Source organism: Lepidochelys kempii, chromosome 1 (genome assembly GCF_965140265.1).
Source record: "Lepidochelys kempii isolate rLepKem1 chromosome 1, rLepKem1.hap2, whole genome shotgun sequence".
Lineage (NCBI taxonomy): Eukaryota > Metazoa > Chordata > Testudines > Cheloniidae > Lepidochelys > Lepidochelys kempii.
This window is the reverse complement of record NC_133256.1, coordinates 282039606-282050351: the sequence shown is the minus strand read 5'-3', so window position 1 is coordinate 282050351 and position 10746 is coordinate 282039606. Positions and strand designations below refer to the sequence as shown.

Here is a 10746-nt window from a genome sequence, read left to right as displayed (position 1 = left end):
TCGCCCCCCTGCGGGCTCCAGCCTCTCCTTGGCTAGCAGCAGGATCTGGTTCAGACAGCGCTGCAGTCACAGACTGTCCCCCAGCCCTGTCATGGGTCCCGCTCCCTCATTGCAAAACAGCCCCCAAACACCCCTGCACAGAGCCAGGGTCGCGCCTTACAGTCCTCCTAATACACCCACCACAGGAACACCACGTGGTGCAGTACAGCCCTGTTACACCCACCCACTGAAACACCACGATAGGAGCTGCTCAGTGCTCCAGTCAGGTCACACAGAAACACCACGATACGGAGCCTTTCAGTGCAGAATTTGTGTGTGTGTGTGTGGGGGGGGGGGGGGTGGAGGGTGAGAAAACCTGGATTTGTGCTGGAAATGGCCCACCTGATGATCACTTTAGATAAGCTATTACCAGCAGGACAGTGGGGTGGGAGGAGGTATTGGTTCATATTCTCTGTGTATATATAAAGTCTGCTGCAGTTTCCACGATATGCATCTGAGGAAGTGAGCTGTAGCTCACGAAAGCTTATGCTCTAATAAATTGGTTAGTCTCTAAGGTGCCACAAGTACTCCTTTTCTTTTTGCAAATACAGACTAACACGGCTGTTACTCTGAAACAGTGCAGTACAGTTATAATAAACACACATTCTTTAATGCAAAATAAAAATTAAGACATTATAAATACGCCTCATCCACAAAAAAGCAAGATTTAGTAATGCCAAATGCCTTTCCCCATGAGTGTTTTAGACTGAGATAGATGAAATCTTTAATAAATAAAATAAAATAAAACACGAATAATTAATTATTATTATTTATTGGACTATTGTAGCTGAATAGACGAGAAATTTCATTCCGTAATGGGAAATATTTACAATTTCAAAATATTTTCTCTCTCTCTCTCTTCACCCCCCCTACACACGCACACACACACTTACTTTTAATTCAGCATATATCCTTCTTATTACTCAACAGTGGAAAATGTAATTAGACAAGAACTCGAACTGTTCAGGTAGTTAGAAAGAATGGGGATGGAAAACCTCTGCGCTATAAGAAGTATATTGGGAATGCTGGAGTGGACTTGACACATTTTTGGAGGCTATGCAAATGTTTCCAGACTGGACCTGTTTCAAACATTTTCCAAGAAAGATCTCCAGAGTCTAAGCCCTCTCTGATCCGAAAGCCACCGCAAATTTAACTCCTCATCCTGACATCTGTTTGTCAGGAGCTATATGTTTTTACCAAGATGCAGGAGGTACCTATGCATTCCAGGGAGGCAAAGATTATTCTCATTCATACGTCTACAGACTTGGTGGCAACCAGGGGGTGACAAATGCACAGGGGACGGGACTCTTTGCTGCTGCAGAGCCTTGCAATTAATATCAGGTTGGAGGAAGGGATGGTTTTCAGGGAGAGCAGTAGAGTTAGTGATGCCATTATGTGTGAGTTCCAGGAAATCTGCAGGTGTCAGAGTGCTGTAGCTCGATGTCAACGGGAGGGAAAGAGGGCTATGTTAGTGCTTCCAGATTACTCTTTCGGAGGGGGATACAGAAAATGCTGCTGGGGAGGAATCCTGATGCGGAGTAGAATCTATACTGTGGACGAGTGGCGGGGACGACTTAGTGGGAGACTGTCAATGCATGCATGTTGTGAGGGGGCCCAGCCAGTGCTGTGTGTGTGGACGGGTCCCCGGAGGCGGAGGGGCTCAGTCAGAGCGGGGGGTCGGGCTCGCCTGGGGGCGGGAGAGTCTCTCTGGGACCGTTGCAGTCACAGCGCGAGCGCGCCCGGGGAGCCGTTTGAGAACTTGACTGGTGCCGCTCCCGGCGCCGGGTAGAGGCCGCCTGCGACCGCTGCCTCGCTCGGACCGGCGGCGCCATGCGGCTGTGGCTGCTGGCCGTGCTGGGGCTGGGAGTGCTGGCGGATGTCTGCCGCGTACAGGGCAGGAGCGCCAGGTCGGTCCTGCCGACCATCACCAACCAAACGTTCATCAACGCGTGCGTGCGGGAGCACAACAAGCACCGCACCGCCGTCCGGCCCGCGGCCGCCAACATGCTATACATGGTAGGGAGGGGCCGCTGGGCCCGGGTGATAAAGGGCGGGCGCAGCTGGGCGGGCTGCGGCCCCCTGGGAGACAAGAGGAGGACTGGTTGGAGGGCGCGCTGCCCCACGGGGGACGTTGGAGGAGGGGCTGGTTGGAGGGGCCGCTGCCCCACGGGGGACGTTGGAGGAGGGGCTGGTTGGAGGGGCCGCTGCCCCACGGGGGACGTTGGAGGAGGGGCTGGTTGGAGGGGCCGCTGTCCCATAGCGCCTATGACAGATCAAGGCTGGAACCAACCTAAGAGTCAGAAATGAAAAATAAAAATATTAATGAATAATTGACACCTAAATGGCTGGTGCTGCGAAAGCATTTTATAAAGGGAATGGTGAAGTGTAATTGTTCCTATTTTACAGATTAGACAAAAAGGCCACATCTACAATGTAGATCCAACAGGTGGGGAGCCATTTACACTACCATTCAATACAGATCAACTGCGTGCCGTGGGCAGGACCAAAACATATTTTAACATTTCCACCGCATAAAGCTTCAGCCTTGAGCTGTGCAGAGTTGCTGCCTATTTCAGGAACACCATTCAACCCTCTCACTGCAAAAGTAAACCATACCGTACCAGGGGCTACCCGGTTCTAACTGGGCCCCCCCGGCCCTGTCGGATTCGCAGTGTACAGAGGACCTTTCTTGTTTAGACCCAGGTATTGGAAAGGGGGCAGGCAATTCTCCTTTACTGCAGTGGAAGCTGCAGCCTCACCTCAGGATCAGTCCCACACGTTACATTCATCAGGTTTGAGTGTGAGGGAGTGATTAATTTATAATTATATTTAATTATTTAAATATCTTATTTAATGGCAGCTAAGGAAACTTGATAAGAGAGATCTTAAGAGAGGGAAATTCAAGCTACCTCTAGGATTGGGAGGTGCCACAGGGCATCATGGGGATTGTAGTCTTTGATGGTCCCTGGGTCTCTCTCTCTCTCTCACAGGTTTCAGAGTAACAGCCTGTTAGTCTGTATTCGCAAAAAGAAAAGGAGTACTTGTGGCACCTTAGAGACTAACCAATTTATTTGAGCATGAGCTTTCGTGAGCTACAGCTCACTTCATCCGATGAAGCTCACGAAAGCTCATGCTCAAATAAATTGGTTAGTCTCTAAGGTGCCACAAGTACTCCTTTTCTCTCTCTCACACACACACACTCTCTCACTCTCTCTCACACACACTCTCTCTATCTCTCCCTCCCTCCCCCTAGGTGATCAGTTCCTTGCCCTCCTCACAGCACAGACAGGCCTTGGAACATCTGTGGCCAGCAAGATAGAAACTAGATAAATCCAACATGAGGGCAGGATCCTATCACGGCGAACAATGGATGTGAAAATAAAAAGTCAAGCTGCTTAACTGGGGAGAAATGTTTAGGGGTCAAACTGTGCATTGTTACTATAGCCATGTTGGTCCCAGCATATTAGAGAGACAAGGTGGGTGAGATAATATCTTTTATTGGATCAACTTCTGTTGGTGAGAGAGACAAGCTTTCAGGGCAAGCTAACACAGAGCTCTTAAGACTTCAGGTCTGGGAAAGGTACTCCCAACATCACAGCTAAGTACAAGGGAACAGATTGTTTAGTATAAGTAGTTAACACAAATTTCAAGGGACTATTCAAAGTGAAGTGGCCAGTTAACACTAGGTCAAATTACAAAGGATGAATATAAACAAACAACAAGCATAAAGGGACAAAATTAGAAAGGCCAAAGCACAAAACAAGATTAAACTAGCTAGAGACATAAAGGGTAACAAGAAAACATTCTACAAATACATTAGAAGCAACAGAAGACCAAGGGCAGGGGAGGCCCTTTGTTCAGTGAGGGGGGAAAAGACAATAACAAAAAATGTGGAAATGTCAGTTTTAAGCAAAAAATTAAGTAGTGATTGGATGTCTAATATAGTGAACGCCAGTGAAAATGAGGTAGGATCTCAGGCTAAAATAGGGAAAGAACAAGTTAAAGATTATTTAGACAAGTTAGATGTCTAGTCAGCAGGGCTTGATGAAATACATCCTAGAATACTGAAGGAGCTGACTGCAGAGATATCCTGAGCCATTAGCAGTTATCTTTAAAAACTCATGGAAAACAGACTAAGTTCTCTGTAAGCTGCACAGCCACGCAGCAGCCTATTTAGTGCCATGCAGGCACTCAGGGAACCTGTCCAGGGACCTGTCAGGGGAGGGGCACCTCTCCCCCGGCCCCAACATAGGCCAGCCCCCAACCTGCCATGGCAGCCCCCTAGCCCCAACTATGCCACAGCCTGGACCTGCTGCGGCTGGGGCAACCCCCCAGCTGCAACTATGCTGCGGCTTGGACCTGCCACGACTGGGGTGCCCCAACTCCGGCCTGGAGCCAGCCGCAGCTGGCGCAGCACGGCCCGAACCTGGGTGGCCCTAGCCACTGCAGCCCAGCCCATACCTGTCGTGGGGCCCCCCTCCCTGAACCCAGCCCCGTCTGGACCATGGGGGCCAGGGGAAGGATGGCTATCTTGCGGCCCCAGCCCTGGAGCTGCCACGGTGGGGAGAGATGCCTCTCCCCCCCAGCCCAGGTGTTGCTATGGGGAGAGAGAGCTGGGGGGAGTCCTCTCTCCCTGCCGTAGCCCCAGAGCACCCTCCTGAACCTCTAACAACCTCATCCTCCGTGTCCCGCCAGAGCCTACACCCCCATCCGGAGCCCTCATGCCCCTGTACCCCAACCCTCTGCCCCAGTTCTGAGCCCCTTCCCACATTCTGAACCCCTTGGCCCCACCTCCACCACATGAATTTTTTTATGTGCATCGATATGAAGGTGATGTGTCACACATCACCTCCATATTGGTGCACATAACAATTCATTCTGCACATGGGTGGGAAAAATTAGAGGGAACACTGATGATGGGAGAGATTCCACAGGACTGGAAGAGGGCACATGGTCAATTTATAAAAAGGGGAATAAGGACAACCCAGGGAATTACAGACCAGTTAGCTTAACATCAGTACCCAGAAAGATAATGGAGCAAATAATCAATTTGCAAACATCTAAAAAATAATAAGGTGATAAGTAACAGTCAACATGGATTTGTCAAGAACATATCATGTCAAACTAACCTAATAGCTTTCTTTGACAGGGTAACAATCCTTGTGGATGGGGGGAAGTGGTAGATGTGGTATATCTTGACTTTAGTAAGGCTTTTGATGCGATCTTCCATGACCTTCTCATAAACAAACTAGGGAAATACAACCTAGATGGAGTTACTATAAGCTGGGTGCATAACTGGTTGTAAAACTGTTCCCAGAGAGCAGTTATCAGTGGTTCACAAGCCAGAAGTTCCTATCAAGTGGGATCCCATAGGGATCAGTTCTGGGTCTGGTTCTGTTCAATATCTTCAGAAATTATTTAGATAGTGCAGGCAATACCAAGCTGGGAGGGGTTGCCAGTACTTTGGAGGATAGGATTAAAACTCAAAATGATCTGGACAAACTGGAGAAATTATCTGAAGTAAATAGGATGAAATTCAATAGAATAAATGCAAAATACTCCACTTAGGAAGGAACTATCAGTTGCACACATACAAAATGGGAAATGACTGCCTAGAAAGGAGTACTGCAGAAAGGGATCTGGATTATAGTGGATCACAAGCTAACTATGAGTCACCAGGGTAACACTGTTGCAAAAAAAAATTTAAAAAAGCAAACATCATTTTGGGATGTATTAGCAAGAATATTGTAAGCAAGACATGAGAAGTAATTCTTCCACTCTACTTCATGCTGATAAGTCCTCAGCTAGAGTATTGAATCCAGTTCTGGGTGCCACATTTCAGGAAAGATGTGGACAAAGTGGAGAAAGTCCAGAGGAGAGCAACAAAAATTGATTAAAGGTCTAGAAATCATGACCCATGAGGACAGATTGAAAAAATTGGGTTTGTTTAGTCTGGAGAAGAGAAGACTGAGGTGGGACATGATAACAATTTTCAAGTACATACAGTACAATTTTCAAGTACATACAGTAAATCTTATACGGCCCTTTACTAACTGGAAAGCTCTATAAACTGGCATTTCTAATCTTCATAGAAAGTCCGGCTTATAGTACGGTTGGTGCGGGGCCAGCAGGCTACCTACCTGGCTCCGCGTGGCTCCCTGGAAGCAGCGACATGTCCCTGCTGCTCCTAGGCTGAGGAACGGCCACGAGGAGTTCGGAGTACAGGAAGGGGTGCAGTGCTGCGAGTTGGGGCGTGGGAGGGGTGCGGGGCATGGGCTGTGGGAGGGAGTTTGGGTGTGGGAGGAGGCTTGGGGGAGGGGGTTGGGGCATGCGGGGGGTGGGGTACTAGATCCGAGGGGGGACTCACCTCCTGCGGCTCCCCGCAAGCAGCGACCTGTCCCCGCTGCTCCTAGGCAGAGGTGTGGCAGGCAGCTCTGCGTGCTGTCTCTGCCCGCAGGCGCCACCTCCCCAGCTCCCATTGGCCGCGGTTCCTGGCCAATGGGAGCTATAGAGCCAGAGCTCGGGGCGGGGTGGGGGCAGTGCGCAGAGCCCCCTCCTGCACCCAACTCCCTCCCAAAGCCCACACCGCACACTCCCTCCTGAACCCCAACCCCCAGCCCTGCACCCCTTCCATACTCAAACTTCCTCCCTCTTAGTTAACCGGAATTTTTCACTTTCCAGCACCCCCCATTTCCCCAACATGCTGTATAAAAAAGCATTTACTTTAAAAGGCTGTTAGAAGGAGGAGGGCAAAAAAATGTTGTCATTAACCTCTGGACAAGAAGCAATGGGCTTAAATTGCAGCAAGGGAGGTTTAGGTTGGACATTAAGAAAAACTTCCTAACTGTCAGGGTAGTTAAGCACTGGAACAAATTTCCAGGGAGGTTATGGAATCTCTGTTATTAGAGGTTTTTAAGAACAGATTAGACAACACCTGTCAGGGATAGTCTAGTTAATACTTAGTCCTGTCTTGAATGCAGTGGACTGGACTAGATGACCTCTTGAGGTCCTTTCTTGTCCTATACTTCTATGATTCTATGTAGGTAGACATGGCTACAGTTTTTGTACTGATTTTTCTAGATTGGTTTAGAAGACGCCACAGTTAAATCAGTGCAACCTGCTAGCATGGCCACAATTATATAGAGGGGCTTATATTGGTAAAGCTGTATAGTAAATTTTCAGAAATAACAATACCAATATAAGCATTATTAGAGCAGTAGAATTGCATCCACACCAGAGGATTGCACTGATTTAACCATAACTGTTTCTAATCCGATAGTTAAAGCAGTGCAAAAACTGAATGTGGACAAGCTCAAGGCTAAGGAAAGCCAAGTATTGCAAAGTATTCAGGTGAGGTATGTTATGTTGTGGGGGGAGTGGGCCTCCCTAGACCCTCCCCAGGTTCCGCTGTCCATTGTTTATCCTTGCTTCCTCCTCCCCCCATTGGCAGCACTGGGGGGGAGCTCTATGACTCTGTGGCAACTGCACACAGGCAGAGGGTCAGGCTCCTCCCCTTCCCTTCCCCTTGCAAGGGATAAGGATCTGCCTGGAAAGAGGGCCAGACAGCCCCAGGATATTCAGTTCTAAGGGCGTAGGCTCCCAGAGACTATTGCCTCTTTGCGGCGTTTACCTTCTACCCCTCTTCCTGGGGTGTATTGCCTCACTATCAGTCAGGGCACTGCTGGGAGTGGTGCATCTTGCAACTGTCTTCTCCTCAGCTGGACTACCTTATGTTACCAGCATGGAGCAGCCTTCTTCCTGTTCATCTCTCCTTCCTGTGGTAAGTTTCCCCCTTTTAAGGTCCTCCTCCTCCAGGCTGAACAAGTCTTGTAGGTACATCTTGTTAGTGTGGAAGTCTTACCTGCACAAAATTCTCTGTTACTCACACTCTCTAGGGGCACCCACCTTTACTCATTTCCTAGGGCTCAAGGAGTAACCCTCTTAATTGAGGCACCCATCCTTACCCCATTCCTAGGGCTCAAGCATAACCTTACACTTTAGGGCACCCACCCTTACCCTGTTTCTGGGGCTCAGGCATAACCCCGTCAATTTAGGTACCCACCCTCACCCTTCTGTGGGCTCAGGAATAACCTTACACTCTGCGGGTTTGCAGGGTCTTTTACCGGTGAAAGAGCCTTACACACTAATATCCTAATTCTCTATTTATTAACAATCACCAAAAACAGAATGCACACACTACACATACAATGCTCACCACTCCCAATAAGACAGGTGAACTTTTCTTGATGGCCAGTCAGGATCAGGTTCATCTGGGGGACTCCAGCTTCTGCACAATGTCATTGGCAGTGTTGAGGTCTGGCAGGTCTATTTGAGGCTGTGTCCTGGAGTTGATTTCCAAAGAACTCCCTTTTGGACCCCAGTTTACATAGTGTAATTTGAGTCCTTTTTAGCTATACCTTAACCAATCATTATTCTAAAATTTTACTAACCAATCCTAACATAGTGTAACAACATTCTCTAACCAGTCCTACCCCACCAACTTAATTAATTTACACCTAGCAAAATTAATTATGTAACAGACAGAAACAATTAAAGAACCAGACTGAGACCATACAGATAAACAATAGGGAAGTGGGGACCATAATGACAAAACAATAAAGAAATGAGGATTTCACAGCCACAACTATTGATAAGTCATTTCTTGACAGACAGAATGCTATCAAACTAAGTTTTGTTTAACCATCTTAAGATCTGTTTCTTTATCTGGTGATAGTGGGTGCTATTAGGAGAGGGTCTCCTTACCAGCCCGATACTACATTGTTTTAATGTAGTTTAGATGGAATGTGAGGATGTGACTTCCTCCTTCTCAGCTAATGGCTGCTGCTCAGCTGCTCTTTTAATCTGGCCGCAGACGAAGGCTTTAGGCCAGTGGTGGGCAACCTGCGGCCCGTCAGGATAATCAGCTGGCAGGCCACGAGACAGTTTGTTTACATTGACCCGCCGCAGGCGTGGCCGCCTGCAGCTCCTAGTGGCCGCGGTTTGCTGTTCCCGGCCAATGGGAGCTGCGGGAAGCGGCAGCTGGCTGTGCCTGCGGACAGTCAATGTAAACAAACTGTCTCGCGGCCCGTAAGTTGGTTAACCTGATGGGCCGCAGGTTGCCCACCAGTGCCTTAGGCCTTACAACATGGTTGCAGACAAAGGCCTTATCCTTACAGAACAGGCCCAGAAGAGCTCATTAGCCTCCTCCATACTAATGTGAGGTCATGCTCCTTCAGATATGCAAACTGTTTCTTTTGTTTTACAACTTACCGTTTTCTCTCTATTAATAAATCTGTTTTTTAAGAAAACTATTGTTGTATGTGTGATTTCACACAGATGGCCCACAAAAATCCCCCACGAATCCCTCATTCCGTAAGGACAAGTGCTGAATAGTAAGAAATTTCAGGAACCTAATCCCTCCTCTCATGGTCTTGGTAACATGGGGCAAGGAGAGGAAAATGTCCTCTCCCTTTAATGCATATCTGGCAACACAGGAGAGAAACCTAGTGTTCAAGGAGATGTGCATTGGTGAGGGCTCAGCTAACATTAATATTCCACTGTGAGAATTATCCCAACCAGAGTCAGTCACTTGTGGTGGAGTCAGTTCTGAATGTGCCTTAATCAACAACATTTATCCCATTAAACAGATACCAGGATATTCTGGCCACAATTTCCTGGTATTTTCATGGTTTCAGTTACAACTAATGGACTGCATTCATTTAAGATAGTTTTCTTCACAGTAAGACTACACAACCAAGCCAATCCTTATTCTCCAAGAAACAAAGGATTAGAGTAGCCAATATAGTGGTGGGGGAATGCAGTGAAGGCAAGCTTGTTTCTACAGTTATCTTCCTTTCGTGGGTGATGGTCCCCAAACTGTGGGGCATTTCCCCCAAGGGCAGCATGGAGAAACATTCGGGGGAGGGAGAGATAGTGGGGCCCAACCCTGCTCTGACCTAAGCTATGTTCCAGTCCCACCTCAGCCCTGGCTGTGGCTTTGCTCCCAGCTGCAGCCGCAGCTCCAGCCCCACTCCCAGGCGTGGCCCCACTCCTGGCCCCTGACCATGGCCCCCGGATCCTGGAGGCAGGATGTGGACTGGTAAGAGGGGGCACAAGCAAAAAAGTTAGGGGACCCCTGGCATGGGGTGACCGTACGTCCTGTTTTGACCCCAGATGTCCCAACTTTTTTGGCAAAACTGGTAATCAGTTGGCAAGAGCAAATGGGACAAATGCCCAGTTTTACCAAAAAGAGGCTTTGGGGGGGTGAGCAGCAGGGCTCGTGGGGGAGGAGTGGGGGGGGGGCTTGGGCCAGCCCTGTGCGAGGGAGGAGGGTGGCTTGGGTGAGTGGCTCAGGCTAGTCCAACATAGGGGTAGGGGAGAGGGGTTTGGGCTAGTGCTGTGCCGAACGGGGAAATGGGGGCCCCCTCAGGCCAGCTGTGTGCCACATGGTGGGGCCCCTCAGGCCAGCTCCACATCGCGCAGGGAAAGGGGGACCCCTCAGCCAGCTCTGTGCGGGGCTTGGGTGAGCAGCTCCACACAAGGGGTCAATATGCTCATCCTACCACAGACTGCACCTGGGCCCAGTCACAGGGTGGGGTTTCAGGGAGAAGAAGAGGAACAGGGCAGTGGGGCACCAGTTAGAGAGGAGGAGCAGGGGCCGGGGCCTGGTTCTGGTGCTCCTGCAGGGCCCCCAAATTGGCCGGGGCC

General features: G+C 49.1%; 1 protein-coding gene across 1 annotated transcript in view; it reads left to right on the top strand.

Annotated features, from left to right (window-relative positions):
* Window positions 1–1869: 1869 nt before the first annotated feature.
* Window positions 1870–10746, top strand: part of LOC140906735 (glioma pathogenesis-related protein 1-like) — a 63616-nt gene continuing 54739 nt past the window's right edge. The window contains exon 1 of the mRNA XM_073331276.1: window positions 1870–2055. Within this exon, the coding sequence (XP_073187377.1) occupies window positions 1870–2055 (186 nt within the window). The remainder of the gene's footprint in view (window positions 2056–10746) is intronic.